This window comes from Erythrolamprus reginae, chromosome 4 (assembly GCF_031021105.1).
Source record: "Erythrolamprus reginae isolate rEryReg1 chromosome 4, rEryReg1.hap1, whole genome shotgun sequence".
In the NCBI taxonomy this organism is placed as follows: Eukaryota; Metazoa; Chordata; class Lepidosauria; order Squamata; family Dipsadidae; genus Erythrolamprus; species Erythrolamprus reginae.
Window position 1 is genome coordinate 18,360,041 of NC_091953.1, and position 18,868 is coordinate 18,378,908.

The 18,868-nt window shown below is 38.5% G+C and overlaps 1 protein-coding gene across 3 annotated transcripts in view; it reads left to right on the forward strand.

The window, feature by feature from the left end:
• The window catches only part of AASDHPPT (aminoadipate-semialdehyde dehydrogenase-phosphopantetheinyl transferase), a 31,286-nt gene extending 13,770 nt beyond the window's left edge, over window positions 1-17,516 (forward strand). For all 3 annotated transcript variants that reach the window (XM_070749709.1, XM_070749710.1, XM_070749708.1), the window contains exons 4-7: window positions 1,756-1,877; window positions 3,485-3,646; window positions 7,716-7,793; window positions 17,224-17,516. In XM_070749709.1, coding sequence (XP_070605810.1) covers window positions 1,756-1,877; window positions 3,485-3,646; window positions 7,716-7,793; window positions 17,224-17,376 — 515 coding nt within the window. In that variant the 3' untranslated portion in view covers window positions 17,377-17,516. The remainder of the gene's footprint in view (window positions 1-1,755; window positions 1,878-3,484; window positions 3,647-7,715; window positions 7,794-17,223) is intronic.
• Window positions 17,517-18,868: the final 1,352 nt, after the last annotated feature.

An 18,868-nucleotide genomic window follows, 5' to 3' on the forward strand; every position in this document is an offset into this window, starting at 1 on the left:
TATAGTTTAAAATAGTTTAAATATATTTTTTTTTAAATCAGCCTTGGCTGCCCTATGGGTAGAAGGAAATAATTTTGGGAAGGTATTATATTATTCCCCTAGTAGAACAAATACAAGTAGTTGTCCCATTAATCCACAAATGCTAATTTGGCTTTCTGCAATTGGATTGACCCTACAGACTCTCAGAAATCTTGGACTGAAAAACTAGGTGAAACCATGCCAGAAAATTCCTAAGATGTTGATTACCTGTTTTTAGTTCCCAGCAAAAAGAAGAAGAAAGAGAAATGGTAGTGGTAGTGGTAGCAAACAGAGTAATAATAGTAGTTTCAAGTCACCAAATGACTACAACATAGACTTTCTGAAAAGAAATGTTTCATTAGAAATTGCCATGTTCCCCATCATTTTAACTCTAATTATGTGGTATCAGAATAATAACAAAAAATATAACCAGGAAGTTTTCAGGATAGTTATTTATTTTAGACAACAAGTCCACTATATTTTCTTCCTTATAAATTCCAGATTGAAATCCATAAAGTCTTCGGAGTCTTCGGAGAGGGGCAGCATACAAATCTAAATAATAAATAAATAATAAAATAAATAAAGATTAACCTGTTGTATTTTGGTGGTGTATTCCGTGAACTTATCATCTGTTTTCATTTAATTCTTTGCTGCCCCAACAACCACCACCTTTTGCCATTTATCTCAACTGTGAAAAACCTTATGTTTTTTTAAAATTGATTCTGCTGTTATACTGAGAATTGTCTGATGTATTTCTATAGAGTTGTATTACTATTGGCTTTCCTATTAACTTTATTTTCCTTTCTCCCCTCCTGACTACAAGAGAATCTAAAGATTCAACTGGAAATATACTGCTCAAAAAACTAAAGGGAACACTCAAATAACACATCCTAGATCTGAATGAATGAAATATTCTCATTGAATACTTTGTTCTGTATAAAGTTGAATGTGCACAACAGCAGGTGAAATTGATTGTCAATCAGTGCTGCTTCCTAAGTGGACAGATTGATTTCACAGAAGTTTGATTTACTTGGAGTTATATTGTGTTGCATATATATATTGGTGAAGAAAAATAATCAGCTATATACCTTTATCTTAATTCATAAAAATAAAAAGCATAATTTATACAGGCCCATTTCATGATTTTTTAATTTTTTTTTTTTCTTCATTTTTCTGAGTAATGATCTCTCATTTGGAAATTTATTACTTTGGAAGATCTTTATTTCCTCTTTGTGTGCCATGTTGGTGACAAAATTCCAAAATATTGATGGGTCCAGAAATTGATGGTCTCCAAAAAAAACCCTCTACACTCCCAAAATTCCTAAATTTATCTTAAATGTAATAATTTGTAAAAAAAAAATATCATTCAGTCTTATAAAAAAAACATAAACAAAATAAAATATCTTCTGAAACTTTGATTTTTGGCAACATATGTGAATAGTATGCATAAAAAGCTTTGGGGAAGCTGCCAATGATCTGTAAATTATCATCCCTAATAAAAGATTTCAGACTTATCAATAGATGAGTGTGTGTTCTAAATGTTAAATATCCCAGTTTCCCATCAATATAATTGTCATGGGCTTGTGTACCTGAGAAAGACTCACTCTCTATTACTATTACTTTTGAAGGTAAACAGCTTGGATCAGAAGACATGTTAAGCTATGGTTTCTTTGCCTTGGTTAACACTGAAATGGTCTGTTACCAGTTCCATTTTACTGTTGTTGTTTTTAATTTCAGGAAGTGGTTCAATTCCTGATTTTTTTCAGCTTATGAAAAGACAATTCACAGAAGAAGAATGGCGAGTTATCAAGTCCATGAAAAATGAATGGCTTCAGCTGGATATGTTTCATAGGCACTGGGTAATAAAAGTTATTGTTTATAGTCAGTGACATAGAAACATAGAAACACGGAAGATTGATGGCAGAAAAAGACCTCATGGTCCATCTAGTCTGCCCTTATACTATTTCCTGTATTTTATCTTAGGGTGGATATATGTTTATCCCAGGCATGTTTAAATTCAGTTACTGTGGATTTACCAACCACGTCTGCTGGAATTTTGTTCCAGGCATCTACTACTCTTTCAGTAAAATAATATTTTTTCACGTTGCTTCTGATCTTTCCCCCAACTAACCTCAAATTGTTAATACAGATTTCAATTAATACAGTCCCTGTTCAAGGACAGAAGCATTCATTATTTTGAGAATGCTTTTTTAATGTAGAATGTTTATTTTGAAAACTTTCTGGAAGAATTTTATAGCAATCCAGAAAACTGGAATTAATCATTTTTCCAGAAAAGGTAATTCTGGCTTTCCTGGTTGTATCTTGGCCTTTCTTTAAAGAGTTTAAGGGTAGGTATACTAAAAGATTGTTTTCTGTTTGATTATTCCAACAATCTCGTTTGACAGTTTAGTTTGTAGAAGAGTGATTCACCCGATGATCTCGAATTTAATCCAGGTCTTACAGATTTAATTTGACCCATGAAACCAACAATATCTTAACACCCACTACCTAGAAATACATAGTGTATTCTGTTTCATTATTAGTTTCTTCATTATGCTAATGGACCTGAATTTCCAGGATGTCTTGGCAATTCTTCAGCAACTATTTGAGAACTAATTTGGCCAGCTCGAATAAAGATAAATTACACTATATCCTCTACCTCTGAAGAAAAATATATTTGCAAAAGGGTAAATGAACCTTTCCATTCATAAATAAAATAATAGTTGTTCAGATCTTCCCTTCCTTTTCCGTCCTAATTTTTTTCCCCTTTTATCTTTTTTCTCTTAGACTGTGAATGTCTTCATAGGAATTGCCTTACCTTTCAGTTCCTGCACAATGCTTAGAACATATTAGGCATTTTTTGTCTGCATTTTTTTTTTTAAAAAAACTTCCCTTTGATGCCATTGCAGTTATTAAAAAGTTGTATTGTGTCTGGAAAGTCATAGCCCTTTCATTCCTGCGGTTGCCCATCCTTAGAACACTGCCTGTGCTCACAGAAATTACACTCCTTCAAAGCTTCCATTGGCCTGGTTTATAACAGAGACTAGCAACATACAGAAAGAATAGAAAGAATGGAGGAATAGAAGGAATAGGAAAAAATGGGGGCGGGCAGCAATAAAGAACCTGAATGCTAGAAAATGAAATCTAGTTCAAGACTTGAAAAAACCCATGAAATTTTACTCCAACATGTTCAAAGACTGTCAAGTTCACGACAGCTTTGATGGATTCACAAGTGGAAAGTGTTAGGAGCAGTAGTAGAAGTAGTTCTGATTTAATGATTAAAGCTGTCCTTCAACTAAGTTTAAAACTGTGTACATATAATTATCAAATAAATGTGTAAAGAGAAAGAATCGTGTCTCCCAGGACTGTTTTAGAGCAATAATTAATGCCTAAAAATGATTCAGAATGATTTACAGACCTATACTATACACCCAATAACCTCTTGTGTTTGAATGTCAAACTTTAGGCATTAAAAGAGAGCTTTGTGAAAGCCATTGGTGTTGGAATAGGATTTGACCTTCAAAGGATAGAATTTAATGTGTCCCCAGTGGAGCTGGAAGTAGGAAAAACATACAATGAGACTATTGTGCTCTTGGATGGTGAAGAAGAAAAGGAGTGGACTTTTGAGGTATGATTTTAATTTACAAGCTATTCCCTAGATCCATCATACATATTGAACTGAAACATAATAGGCTGGCATTGAAATAAATGATACTGTCTCTAGCATCATTAGTGTCTACCTCCTCATCAGCTAAAAATCTTTCTTCCTCTCTCACTTTCTGCTATAACTTGAGCAGCAACATATTTTTAGCCTCAGCTATAAATGACTGAGTTTGAAGTGTGAATTGCCATCTGACTTTTGTCCAATAACTTTTGGCATGCTGGTGTAATGAGTGGGCTGAAAAATGGGCTTTCCTAATGAAATGCAACATTTTCCCAAGATAAACAAAAATAAATAACTGCACCAATTCTTCTTACTCACCTCCAGTTGAAGCATGTTTTAAACTTCTAATGTCTATAATCTACATGAGGCTATGACAATAACTTCAAATTCATTAGATTTTTTTTAAAAAAAATGAAGTAATGTGGAAATGATTGAAAAATGCCCTTTTAACTCCTAGGTGATTAAATTTAGCTCCTGTTTTGAAACATGAAATTTAAGAATGAAACAAGTGTCATTTTGTATTTTAAATAATGATCAAGAAAGAAATTGGACTTTATCAGCTTTATCATCCATACTGTTCTTTAATTGCTGGACCATGTGATCAGAATCACAAAGTTTTGTTGCTTTATTTGTTAAATGAGAAAAGGGGGAAAGTGCAAGTACAGTGGTACCTCTACTTAAGAATGCTTCTACTTAAGAACTTTTCTAGATAAGAACCGGGTGTTCAAGATTTTTTTGCCTCTTCTTAAGAACCATTTTCTACTTAAGAACCCGAGCCTGGAAAAATTTCCCAGGAAATTTGAGAATGGTACGAAGGCTTGCTCAGTTTCCTGTCATTCCCCCTTTAATCCCGGCCATCTCAAGCTTTTCTGGGCTGCCAAAGGAATCTTTCGGTGATGCTTAAGGAGGCTTTGGCAGTCCTGAGCGGAAAAAGCATTTTCCTTTCTCTGGGCACTTGGAGAGAGAATAAACCTCTGCCAGCGCCCAGAGAAAAGAAACACTCCCTTCGCTCTGGGCAGCGACTGTCCTCCTCCTCTTCTTCCTCCTCCTCTTCCCACCCAAATTCTGAGCTTTTATTTCTTTCCTAATGCGTTTGAACGCATTATTTGCTTTTACATTGATTCCTATGGGAAAAATTGCTTCTACTTAGGACTGTTTGACTGTAACTTGTTGCTTGTATCCTAAGATTTTTATTAATATTGATTGTTTCTGCTTATTTGACCTCTATGACAATCATTAAGTGTTATACCACATGATTCTTGACAAATGTATCTTTTTCTTTTATGTACACTGAGAGCATATGCACCAAGACAAATTCCTGGTGTGTCCAATCACACTTGGCCAATAAAATTCTATTCTATTTTATTCTACTTACAAACTTTTCTACTTAAGAACCTGGTCACGGAACGAATTAAGTTCTTAAGTAGAGGTACCACTGTATTTAGTTGAGAAAGGCTAGCTTAGACTTTCCTGGTGGAATGGCACAACTCATCATGGCCAACTCAACTATGGCCAACACATTGCAGGACAATTCTAATGGGGCAATTCAACAAATTCAAAAGTTCAATTAGTTTCTATGGAACCATAGCCAATAATAATAAAGTAAAGAAAGCTAATCCAGAAAATACAAGAGTTACAATAATTTTGATGAAAAGGTGGTCACCAATAATAAAAGTAACTGAATGAAACGATTAATATAGCATTGAGTTATCCTGTGGTGAGTTGGACATGACAAGTTGTCCTGTGGCGAGTTGGCTATGGCAAGTTGTCCTAGATCAGTGATAGAAAACCTACGGCACGTGTGCCGCAGGTGGCCTGCAGAGCCATATCTGAGGGCATATGAGGTGTTGCCCTATGTCAGCTACAATGCACGTGCATAGGTGAGCTGGCCAGCTAATTTTTGGACTTCTCTTCAGCCATTTTCACTCTCCCCAAGCTTCAGGAAAGCCTCCTGAACCCTGGGGACGGCACAAAAAGGGCCCAATGGGCCAACTGGAAGTTCGGAAATGAACTTCCAGTTGGTCCATCTTTCACAATCCCCAGGGTTCAAGACTCTGGAGTATAAGAGCTTGCATTTGCGGAAGCTAGCCTGTTTGTGCCCAAGCAGCAAACCAGTCCAGCCAGCCCACCAACCCAACCAGCCAGCCAGCCACAGACCAGTAGAAATGGAGCTGTAGGAAGTTGTGGAAAAATATATTTACTTCTTCATACTACTACTACTACTACTACTACTGTCTATAATATACATACTAGTATCTTACTAGTACCTTGCTTCAACTATCTTAGGTCAATAACTCACAGGAACCAACTTTTAAAGCGTTACAGCTTCGTCAAAGCATACTTCCAAGGACAGCAACAGCACATAGCTAACAGCGAACAGAGAGAACAGAGAGAGAGAGAGCAAAGAGCTCTTATTTATTTATTTATTTTATTTATTATTTAGATTTGTATGCCGCCCCTCTCCGCAGACTCCGCAGACTTAAATACTTTTCACATAATTATTAGGTTGCTGCACACTCAAGTGCCTCAGAATGACTCCGCATTCTCAACAGAGGCCTACCTTCTGCATTAAGACATTACCTCAGGATTTTTAATTCCTGACATGGAGCCTTCAGTTAGGCCTGTGCGCAAACGTGGGGAGGGGGGTAAGCACTAGAGGGTTTTGCGCACACATGGCGGGCAGCATGGGGGTTGCATTATGGGTGTGGATACACATGCGCACGATAGCATGTGTCCTCCTCGATCCACAGCTGACATTGGAACATCATCTTTCGGCTGTGGCAAGGAGGACGTTTGCCCAGGTTTGCCTGGTGCACCAGTTGCGGCCCTATTTGGACAGGGAGTCATTGCTCACAGTCGCTCATGCCCTCATCACCTCAAGGTTCGATTACTGCAACGCTCTCTACATGGGGCTACCTTTGAAAAGTGTTCGGAAACTTCAAATCATGCAGAACGCAGCCGCGAGAGCCTTTGTGGGACTTCCAAGATTCGCCCACGTTTCTTCAACACTCCGTGGCTTGCATTGGCTGCTGATCAGTTTCCGGTCACAATTCAAAGTGTTGGTCATGACCTTTAAAGCCCTACATGGTATTGGACCAGAGTACCTCCGAAACCGCCTGCTACCGCACGAATCCCAGTGACCGATAAGGTCCCACAGAGTTGGCCTTCTCCGGGTCCCGTCGACTAAACAATGTCATTTGGTGGACCCCAGGGGAAGAGCCTTCTCTGTGGTGGCCCCGGCCCTCTGGAACCAACTCCCCCCGGAGATTAGAACTGCCCCCACCCTCCCTGTCTTTCGTAAACTACTCAAGACTCACTTATACCGCCAGGCATGGGGGAGTTAAGACACCTTTCCCCCAGGCTTTTTTTAATACTCTGTTTTATGTTTGGTACGAATGTGCTGTTTGGTTTTTGTTTTTGTTTTTTTAAATAATGATAGGGTTTTATATGTTTTTTAATATTAGATTTGTTCCACTACTATATTGTTTTTATTACTGTTGTGAGCCGCCCCGAGTCTTTGGAGAGGGGCGGCATACAAATCTAATTAATAATAATAATAATAATAATAATAATAATAATAATAATAATAATATAATAATAATAATAATACGCATGCACCCTTTTGACACCCGAGCCAAAAAAGATTCACCATCACTGTCCTAGACCCCCCTTCCTGAGGCATGTGAGTCATACACGCATATGGCCCCCCCACCCTGCTTGTTTTCCATAAGGCCACGTAGATCTGGCTATGCCAACAGGCCTGGGGGCCCTAAAACAACCCTAAAACAACCACTAGCTTGTCCACGTGTCCGAATGGGTTTGAATGACTAGTACGTATGCAATTAAATTGTCTTAGTTTTAATTACGATTTCAGAAATTAGTTTTTTTTCCTTGACTTCTTTATATTATTGCTGTAAATTGTAATATTTTTATACTGTTGTAAGCCGCCTAGAGTCCTTCGGGATTGGGCGGCGTAGAAGTCAAATTAAATAAATAAATACCAAATTTTACTCCTGCTTTATTTGTTACTCAGGAGACCCGGTTAGATGATTGCCACCATATTGCAGTTGCTCTTGGAAAATCAGGAGAGTTTGGAAAGTACAGCTCTGGGGTAAATTATTCTGCAAATTATCCTTAATTTTTCATAATATATTTGAAATTGGGACTCGCTGAAATTTGATGCTTGTTACTATATAAGAAAATGTGTGTGTCTGGGGGTGGTGGTGGTAGGGTTGCGGTTTTCATTGTCAGCTGAAGTTTTAAAATTTTGCTCCAGTTAAATATCTGTTGATCATGTTGTGTTTTGAGCATGCTTTACCCCACAAAGAAGTTGCTGCACCACAAAACAACTAACAAATATTTCTATTTGTAGAAATAAATTTATTTATTTACCAAGGCCAATATATAAACAAAAAGATTTCTACAATGCATCAAATATTTTAAAAATAATTTATTTATTTATTTATTTAATTTGTCAAACATGTCTAATTAGCTAATAATTATACATTATATTATATTATAATAATTATAATACAATATTAATTATATTATAATTATCACAGATAATCCCCACTCGGTTAAAGACCTTGGTACTATATACTAATAACAAAAGATTTAAGTGCCAAAGCCCACTGCAACAATATAGCCAAGAAGGCTTCAAGAGTTGTAAACCTAATCCTACGTAGCTTCTGTTCTGGCAATCTCACAATACTTACCAGAGCTTACAAAACCTTTGCCAGACCCATCCTCGAATACAGCTCATCTGTTTGGAACCCATATTGCATCTCAGACATTAATACCCTTGAAAATGTCCAAAGATACTTCACCAGAAGAGCCCTTCAGTCCTCCACTCGAAATAGAATACCCTACGAGACTAGACTTTCAATCCTGGGCCTAGAAAGTTTAGAACTATGACGCCTTAAACAAGATCTAAGTATTGCCCACAAGATCATATGCTGCAACGTCCTGCCTGTCGGCGACTACATCAGCTTCAACCACAACAACACAAGAGCACACAACAGATTTAAACTTAATATTAAGCGCTCCAAACTTGACAGTAAAAAATATGACTTCACTAACCGAGTTGTCGAAGCGTGGAACTCATTACCGGATTCCATAGTGTCATCCCCAAATCCCCAACACTTTACACTTAGATTATCCACGGTTGACCTATCCAGATTCCTAAGAGGTCAGTAAAGGGCGAGTACAAGTGCACTAGAGTGCCTTCTGTCCCCTGTCCTATTGCTCTCATATATCTCCTATACCTTTCTTCTATTCCTATATCTCTTCTTCTATTCTTTCAATGATATGTTGTATTACTATATCTTCTTTTCTATTGTTTCTTAGATATATTTTACTATGAGTATCTCCTCTATAACCTTCATCATGTATTTTACTATGTGTATACCCACTAAAACCCTCATTGTGTATTGGAATGAATGAATGAATGAATGAATGAATGAATGAATGAATGAATGAATGAATGAATAAATAAATAAATAAATAAAAGTATAAACATGATTATGATTGCAAGATATGGATACAAATAAATGGGGACAATAGGAGAGGGATGGTAGATACCTTGGTACACTTATTCATGCCCCTTACAGACCTCTTAGGAATCGGGTGAGGTCAACAGTAGACAGTCTAAGGTTAAAGTTATGGGGGTTTGGGGAAGTGCATTCCAAATGCCTAAAACAATAACATAAGGAAGGTACCAAATAATTCTGTAAAGTATGGCAATCATTAACAATTCAGCAACTTTACTGGGACAAAATGAAATTTGATCACTAGGAGAAAAATAACCTGCTCAGAGATGCAATTAAGATTTCTAATAATTGGTGATTCCCAACAATTCAATCTGATTGAAATAGATTTCTCTTCCTGGGAAAATCCAAAGCTATTTAATAAGGTGAGTTGAACTAAAAATGTTTCCTAAAGGATTTGTGTCAACAATGTTGGAAGTGACAGAGTCTAAACAAGCCCCTAAAGAGACACAGACTAATTTTAACCAGTTTATTTGTCTAAAAATATCTATAATATTAAATTAAAATGACCATTTAAAAGTCCTGCCAAATTCCTCAGCTATATTTATCTTTATATAAACTCGAGGATTCTATCTTGAACAATGTTTTCCTACAAACATTCTTTGAGCTCCTGCCCATCATTTTATATTTACAATACTGAATCAGAGTTACATTGGCAGCTTTTATCAACTGATACAGAGCTGAATTTTATTTATTTATTTCTCTGTCTATTTATCAAATTTATGTTTGGCTGCCTATTTCACAAAAAGTGACTCTGAAGAGGATCCAACCTTTAGATTTTTACATACAAATTAAGTATTTTGTCAGCAATTTCATATGTTGGATTTTTAAAGAGAAGAATAAATTAGATCTGGTTATGTTTCCTTTTCTATTATTAATCTTATGAATTTCTTATTTTTCCCCCTCATCTTTTCTGTGCCCTGAGTAACATTACTTATCTTGAAAGGGAATAACATGATGAGTACATGTGTGTGTGTACGAATTTATGCTCTTGTTATTTTAAAAACTTGCATTTTTAATACAGAGACAGGCAACTATAGGCTCTTTGCTTCCTACAGTTCCGTATTTGCAACCCCCTCTGGTACACGGAGTTTCTTCAATTGAAGCTCAGAAACAAATTACTTTCAGCAATGCAGGGTTTTTTTCTTGTTTTTCACATGAAAGTGGAAATGGAAGCAGCCGCTTTGAGGAAAAACCAATTCCATTATATCCCTTATAATGCCCCAAATCCCCAAACTCAATGGAAAATCTACCGGTTTGATGGTACAACTTTCAGCTGATTTGGAGGCTTTGAGGTAAATGGAAACTTATCAAGGGCTCCCACTACCATTCTTTTCCTTTACAAAAAGAAGTGGAGGAAATGGGGAAGAAAGGCTGAATTATTATCCCATTCCTTCTGCTGCTATGCCTTTGCTTTAAGCAACCATGGTGACATTATGCTGTTGTAGTTGGCTCTGGGCCAGCTCCTGCTCCGAGGACTGTGGGAGTTGGTTTGGGAGAATCCTCACGTTATCAGAGACTGGTTTTACTGCCAACAGCTTCGGACAGTGAAGCTTCTGTGTGAAGGGAATATTCTGGGAGTGAAGTAGGAACGGATGATGAGGTAGTTAGAGGCAGCCCATTAGCTAATGATCCCATTAGTGAGTCGTCATCATCGTCATTAGACTCGGAAGAAGAGGGATTCATAGATGCTCGCAGGCGCAGGTTTATGACAAGGAGGGAACAACTGCGCAAGTATTATAAAAATAGAGGAGAAAACCTGTGACTGGGGCAATTAGGCTAATGGGGCTGCTGATAAATTGCCAGTGTGGTTGAGAGCGTGTGTGGGAAATTATCCGTTTGGTGAGAGAGAAATGCTGTTTGCTTTCGAACTGCTTCAGGATTTAGAAGGACTTTTTTGAACAATTCACAGTTAAGTACAGCGTTATTGCTGTTAGCCGCCCTGAGTCTCCGGAGAGGGGTGGCATACAAATCCAATAGATAGATAGATAGATAGATAGATAGATAGATAGATAGATAGATAGATAGATAGATAGATAGATAGATAGAGAAAGAAAGAAAGAAAGAAAGAAAGAAAGAAAGAAAGAAAGAAAGAAAGAAAGAAAGAAAGAAAGAAAGAAAGAAATGGCTCTTGAAGGGGGGTGGCTGTGACGTCTTCACAGCTGCTTTTTATCTGCTTTGCGTTTTTGCTTTTCACAGCCTTCCAGGCTCGTGGTTTGTGGGAGAGCACTTTGGCTGATTTAAAGTGCGTATGTACAATATTTTTCTGTTGATAAACTGACTCTTTGTTTACTTTACCACAGTGTGTGTTTGAATTTACACTTTGGACTTAATTGTGGCTTGTACGTGAAGCCCGGCATAACATATACACATGGACATTACTAGACAAAGTTATGCAGAAATAAAAACAAATAGAGGTAGAAAGTAGAAAGAGGCGGAAGAATCTAACAAAAGGGAACTGTGGAACAGATTATAGTGTACTTACGTGCAAGTTTCAAGGAGAGAAAAAAAGCCAACAAGTTTCAAAAATTTTATTAATTTAATTTAATTTAATTTTTTTTTACTTCTATGCCACCCAATCTCATAGGACTCAGGGTGGATTACAATAAAAAAACAATACAATAGTACAATAAAAAGTCAAGAAGTCAAACATCAACAGTAGATTAAAAACCTATTACAACTCTAAAACTCCAAAATATGATCCTGTGCATATACACAACACTTTCAAGGAGTACATCAGGATTTGGTTATTGGCTTTATATATATATCATCATCCTCTTTTAAAGACCCTGCAATCCCTTGCAGGGTGCAATCTTGGGCAACTGAATGGAGCTGAGTGTTTTACTGGCTGGATGCCCTTCCTGTCGCTAATGGGGAGATTGTTTCAACAGACATATTCTCATTGTGCCCAGAGAGAGAAATATCTGCCTCTACTAGGATCAAACTCACAGTCTGCACCACTCTGGATGGCTATATAAATATCATTGATTGATTGATTGATTGATTATTGATTGATTGATTGATTGATTGATTATTGATTGGATTGATTGATTAATTGGTTTGCTCTTAAATGCTCGAAACATTTAAATATATTAAAGGGTTAAATAAGGTCCAGGAGGGAAGTGTTTTTAATAGGAAAGTAAACACAAGGACAAGGGGACACAATCTGAAGTTAGTTGGGGGAAAGATCAAAAGCAACATGAGAAAATATTATTTTACTGAAAGAATAGTAGATCCTTGGAACAAACTTCCAGCAGACGTGGTAGATAAATCCACAGTAACTGAATTTAAACATGCCTGGGATAAACATATATCCATTGTTAGATAAAATACAGAAAATAGTATAAGGGCAGACTAGATGGACCATGAGGTCTTTTTCTGCCGTCAGACTTCTATGTTTCTATGTTTCTATTCTGTATTGCCCTGATACTATGAAAAAATGTTGTCCAGATTTTCAGAAAGGAGGACGTACATGCCAGAGGAGCAAAAGTCCAGTTTAGATATTTTGTGTAGGAGAGACTTAAGATGGTCATCCTTCAGAGTATAGGTTTAATGGTGCAACTTTATCTATTTTAATGGCAAGATTAATGTCTATATGGAAGGTGCAATAAAGAAAGCTGTCTCAGAAGAGTCTCAACATATTTTTGTTGGTTTGGGAGCCTAGAAATGATTCAGAATAATGGAGAAAAATCAAAGAAATTATTAAAGATGAATATACAAAGAAACAGCCAAAGATCAAGAGACAAAAAAGGTCTCAAATGTCAAATGACAAAATAGATGGTGGAAATTGCCAAGAAGAGAAGCCAAAAAGGCCAAGGATCTCAGGAACAAACTTGACAAATTATTTCAGAGAGCTGCAAAGAAGCAGTATTGCAATAAATCTGCAAAGACATCAAAGTTGGTAACAGGAAAAACAAGGACAGTTTCCCCAAAAGTCTTTAAGCTAGGAAGGAGGTTCCAGTCTCCAACTGGTAAACTGAAGGATGCCCGTCAATAGATAATAACTCAAAAAAAAAAATGGAAGGAATGTGTTGAAATCCTACAGAGTATATATATAGAATCAACATCCACAAAACCGTAGAAGATATTCCCTACTTACAAAAACTAGTTGATTAAGTTAGAATAAGACCTCTAGTCATTACCAAGCTGGAAGCTAGAAAAATTGATACAATATCTACAAAACTATGGCGAGCAATAGAAGAGAAATCAGTAAAGGTTTTAACCGCAAATTTGGATAATGACAGTGACCAGTTGATTAGAAGATGTCAGCCTACATTCCAGTACTAAAAAAAAAAGGTAACAGAGTATGCAAACTATCATACAATATCCCTTAATTTTACAATGCTAGCAAAATAACCCTTTAGAAAAGGCCAAAGAACACAAGGCATTTTCTCTGGATAATTGAGAAAGCCAAAAATAACAAAAACAGTATGTGCTTTGTTAACTATAGAAAAGACTTTGATTGTGTGGACTATGAGCAATGCACTTAGAAAATGAACATGTATCTATTCTTATGCAAAACCTGTATTGCAGGCAATAAGTCACTTTGTGGATCTCACAGGATACACTAATGGAGAAGTCAGTATCTTGGTTGGCAAAGGAGTGAGACAGGATTGTATACTCTCCCCCTAATTACATGCAGCATATAGATTGAGGGAACTGAACTGGAAGAAGAAATATCAATAACATGCTCTGTTGATGATACTACCCTGATAGCTCAAAAATGCAAAGTCTGGACAGGCTCAAGGCCCACAATGAGCAACGGGGACTAAAATGAAGAAGACCAAACCAGTAATAACAGATCTAGCCAGCTTTAGAACGAATAGCAAAGATATTGAAGATGTAGGAAGCGGCTATCTATGGGGATCATCAAGCAACAGTAAAAAGGTTATATATAACTGTGCAAACCACAGTATTCCCTCTGGCACTTTACAGAAGCAAAAGTTGGATTTCGAAGAACCAGGATAGAAAGAGTATTGACACTTTTGAACCTTGGGATCTGAAAAAAAAATGTATCATGGATAGCTAAGCCAACAAATGGATCGTTGAATTCATCAACTCAGAGTTCTCACTCAGGATACACATTACCAGCCTCAAATAATCACACTTCAGACACATTAAGGGGAAATCTAGTTCTCGGTGGACGTTCATGCAGTTGAAAAAAGTGAAAGTAAAAGGAAGACAATGACCAGCCGCAGAGTGTATTGACTCAATCATAGCAGTTATTGGAAAAAGGTGAAGGATCATGTGGAGGAACTGATCCACCTAGAAGAAATGCATGTGGCCATTAAGAATCAATACCATCTTTGTTAAGTCCTCAGAATTACAACGATGACAAGTTGGCTGCAGGTTGAAGCCTGATTGGCTAAGGTGCGAGCAGCTGGTTAGCGGGAAATAGAGGCATCCTGATTGGCTGCAAGTTTGACAGCTCAACAATTAAAGGAGCTGTTAAACACCAAGGTGCTATTCTGTACACTCATGTTGCCTGTGGTCAGAAATAAAGTGTTCCTGTTCAGAATTCCATCTTGCCTCAATTCCTGTCAACCTGTAATCTCCTATTTAACACTGACGTTGATGGAGTGGGACCTCTGACAAGAATGACTGGCCAAAAGCCGGAGAGAGCTTGATCGTCTAGGACAGCCCTCACAGTGAAGTCACTCTGAGCTGAATCACCTCAGAGCTGGTCACTAGCTAGAGCAAAGAGAGGTTGCTGGGCACCTACCACTCAAATCCGTCCTTCTAAAAATGGAGGGGCGTGGCCAGGTGCTGCGGCGGGACGGATTTCTTCGCTTTCTGCTGGAACCCCAAATTTCCATTACTAGGGGTTTGTGCGGTTCTGTCAGAACCGACCCCAGAACTGCCCTGGAGGGACTGTGAATAAGAAGGACACCATTTGGGACCTGTTAGGCATCGGCATACCCCACAGGAATCCAAATTAGAGCCCTTGGCCAGTGGCGGTGAAAAACAGCTTCAGGACAAGCTGTCCTAGCCACCATAGTTGCAGCAGTCGCGCAATCAAAAAATAGGGGTTTTTGAAGTGATTGGAAGTCATCTGGGATGGAGATCCAAAGAATTGTGCATGACTTTGCAGAGCTCTCCAGAGCCAGAAAGTTCAGCTATTTTCTCAGCTCTTGTGGCAGTGAAATGTCTGCCACTGCACAAGCTTTGACATCTCCTCAGCCTGTCTATGAGCTGCACTGGGAGATGCTCCTGGAGATGCTCCTTTTACAACCACTACACTCCAACATCATGCCACATCGCTCAACAGCATGCCTTTCACCATAGGTTCCAGAAAGAAAGCAAATCCATTAATGACTATGTGGCTGCTCTTCGCACACTTATGGACCACCTCCAGTTCCTGACCAACGGCCCAGGGAATTCTCAGTGGGGCATCCCATATGCGCCCTTAAGATTAAGATTTAAGATTTAATTGGAGTTGTATGCCACCCCTCTCGGAGGACTCAGGGCGGCTCACAGCATGTACAGAAAAACAAGAAACAGTAATAACAATCCAATTAATAGTACGTTTTTAAAAAATCTTTAAAATTCAAATTAAAAACTATCAATACCACTTGTTCAACAATCAAGCTAAAGCATTCATTGGCGAGGGGGTAAGATCTAAGGAACCCCAGGCCTGGCAGCAAAGATGAGTTTTTAAACTGTTTCGGAAGGCAAGGAGGGTGGGGGCAGTACGAATCTCTGGGGGGAGCTGATTCTAGAGGGCTGGGGCCCCCACAGAGAAGGCTGTTCCCCTAGGTCCCGCCAGCTAACATTGCTTGGTCAATGGAACCCTAAGGACACCAACTCTGAGGGACCTCACCAGTCGCTGGGATTCATGCGGCAGAAGGCGGTCTCAGAGATAATCTGGTCCTATGCCATGTAGGGCTTTATAGGTCATGACCAACACTTTAAATTGTGTCCAGAAACAGATCGGTAGCCAATGCAGTCCACGGAGTGATGATGAGATATGGGCATGTCTTGGAAGGCCCCAAACTGCTCGGGCGACTGCATTTTGGATGAGTTGAAGTTTCCAAACACTCTTCAAAGGTAACCCTACGTAATTAATTTTGGTGCTGGCCAAAAATGGCTGTCAGGACATGTGGCTCATCTAACTGGACCCTGTTCCCCAATAGGCAGCTGTGGCCAGCACATCAACCAATATGACATTGGGTTCCCTGCTTAGAGCCTGGTCAGCCAGAATAGGCCCAAGCCTTCCCAGCAGTTTCCACCTACTCCTGGATCCTGGTCTACCATCCCAACCTTCCACCATCTCTAAGCCACAAGTGTCATTCGTCTCCTACCAGGCCTGCCGAGTGCCCTGCTCCAGCGATGCCTTCCGTTCCAGACGATTCTGTGGCCAGTTTGCATGGACCCACAACTAGCTCCTCACTCTTCAACTGCCAGCCCTAAACTAAGGCGATCAGGGCAGAGTCGTTCCCAGCCCAATTTATTTGCTTCTTCCCATTTATTTTCTGAATGCTTGTAATCCATTTTTCTCGTTTGGAGAATATTTCCATTTCTTTAAAGGAGTACTATTTTTATAATCGTTTTCTTGACAGCGCTCATTAATCATAATACATTCTTGGACTTGGATAGTACCTTTCTTGATCTATGATGCACATTCTAACTCAATTACTATCAGTGTGTTGATGACCAATCCCCAAGTAATGTAGAGACATTTGACTTTTTCATTTTCCACTTAACTTCTTTTTTTACAGCATTGAAATCAGATGTGACTGCTTTGGGATTGGTGAACAACTTCTAGTCTACTTATAAATTAAACTTGGTAGCACTATGATCACTATTTCCAGTGTACATCTCGGATTTTTTAGGCTCTGTATCAAATTTAAACATACTGGTTGACCTGAAAACTATTTTTTTCCTTTATCTTTCATTTCACGTATGTAAAAAAACTTAAGATGAATTTTTTAGGATGAATAATCCCAGCCTTGCTTCTCAACCAGAACATTCTTAATCTATTTTCCCTTCTTTTAGATGGTTCCCTGCAATAAGCCTGCGTTCACAATACTGACTTTCAATGATTTAGTTGCCTCTGCTATTCCTCTTACACCAGAAGACCCTGCTTGCTGGGAGAGCTTTTGTTCTAGACAGGAAATGCCAACACGACAGAGTTGTACTCCAAGATGAGAGAAGCTGGATTTACTGAAAAGGAAATTGAAAGCCTTTGGAGGCTGAAAATTGTTATTTTCCCAACAGCTAATTGGTGTGGAAATGTATGGGTAAGAGCGAGAACACTTGGGCATTAAAAAAAAAACCTTTTAAAATTCTTTCCCTTGCTGTGTATACATTTGTAAATATTTTCCCATATCTCTCAGATTTAATTTAACTGTTCTATGGCTTAACTTGTATAAGTGGCTCGTTCTTCTTTCTCTGTAATGAACGAATTGTCATATTGCATTGACTGCTATGCATGAATCAGGGAACATATCAGGTTTCTCTGTTGAATGGCCTGTGTAATTACAGAATACCGGGTAAGGGTTGCATGTCCACTTCTTCACGAAAGAAGGTATTCTTCACTGATAAGGTATTATGCGAGGAACTTCAATTTCCCCAATAATCACTTCATTGTTTCTACTGTCATTTTATATACTCAAATGTACTCCCCTACTACATAATGGAAATGAGTGGAAGAAAAAAAGTATAAGGCCATATTAACTAAGTTGCACAAATCCCAGCGACCGATTAGGTCCCATAGAGTTGGCCTTCTCCAGGTCCCGTCGACTAAACAATGTCGTTTGGCGGGTCCCAGGGGAAGAGCCTTCTGTGTGGCGGCCTCAACTCTCTGGAACCAGCTCCCCCCGGAGATTAGAACTGCCCCCACCCTCCTTGCCTTTCGTAAACTCCTTAACGCATGTGTACCAAAAATAGGAAGACCAAGTGACCACCACGCATGCCAGAAACCGTAAGTTCAGCTTCCGGGTGCACAGATTTGTGCTGGGCAACTGCTCTTCCTGTTTCCAGTGCTCCCATGCACATGCGCCAGGGAGGTGCTCTTCCAGTTTCTGGTGCTCTGCACCCCATGCACAGAAACTGCTGTTTTGACACTCTGTACCAAAAAGGGTTGCAAACACTAGTCTAGATGGACCGATAGAAAACAGCAAGAAAGCTTCAATATTTTTCAGTACCATGGAGAGATCCTGAAAGTAGATGAACGACTCTAGTGAGCAAGATATTAGGAGTTGAACCTTTCTGCCATCAATGCCATCACCTTCAAATGCCTAAATTTCATAAATTGCCAAAATTATTAGCAAAAATTGGGGTGGGGGAAATAATTGGGTGCTAATAAGGATTGTCACCCATCAGGAGTTGGCTGTTTGGAGAATATCATATTTATCCTGATTCCATTATATCTTTCATCAGGTTCTGCCATCTCCTTTATATTTAATAAGAGAGGATACGGGCTAGTGTTTTAATTTATTATAGCTCCCTTGAAGTTTTTTCCTTTAGAGAATAAAGATTAACACAATGCAATGGGACCTTGGAATTCTAGTCCAACCCCCTGCTCTAGTAGGTAACCCTATACCATTTCGGACAAGAAGTTGTCCTATCTTTTCTTAAAAACCTCCATGATGAGCACACTCAATTTCTGGAGGCAGTTCCACTGATCAATTCCACCATT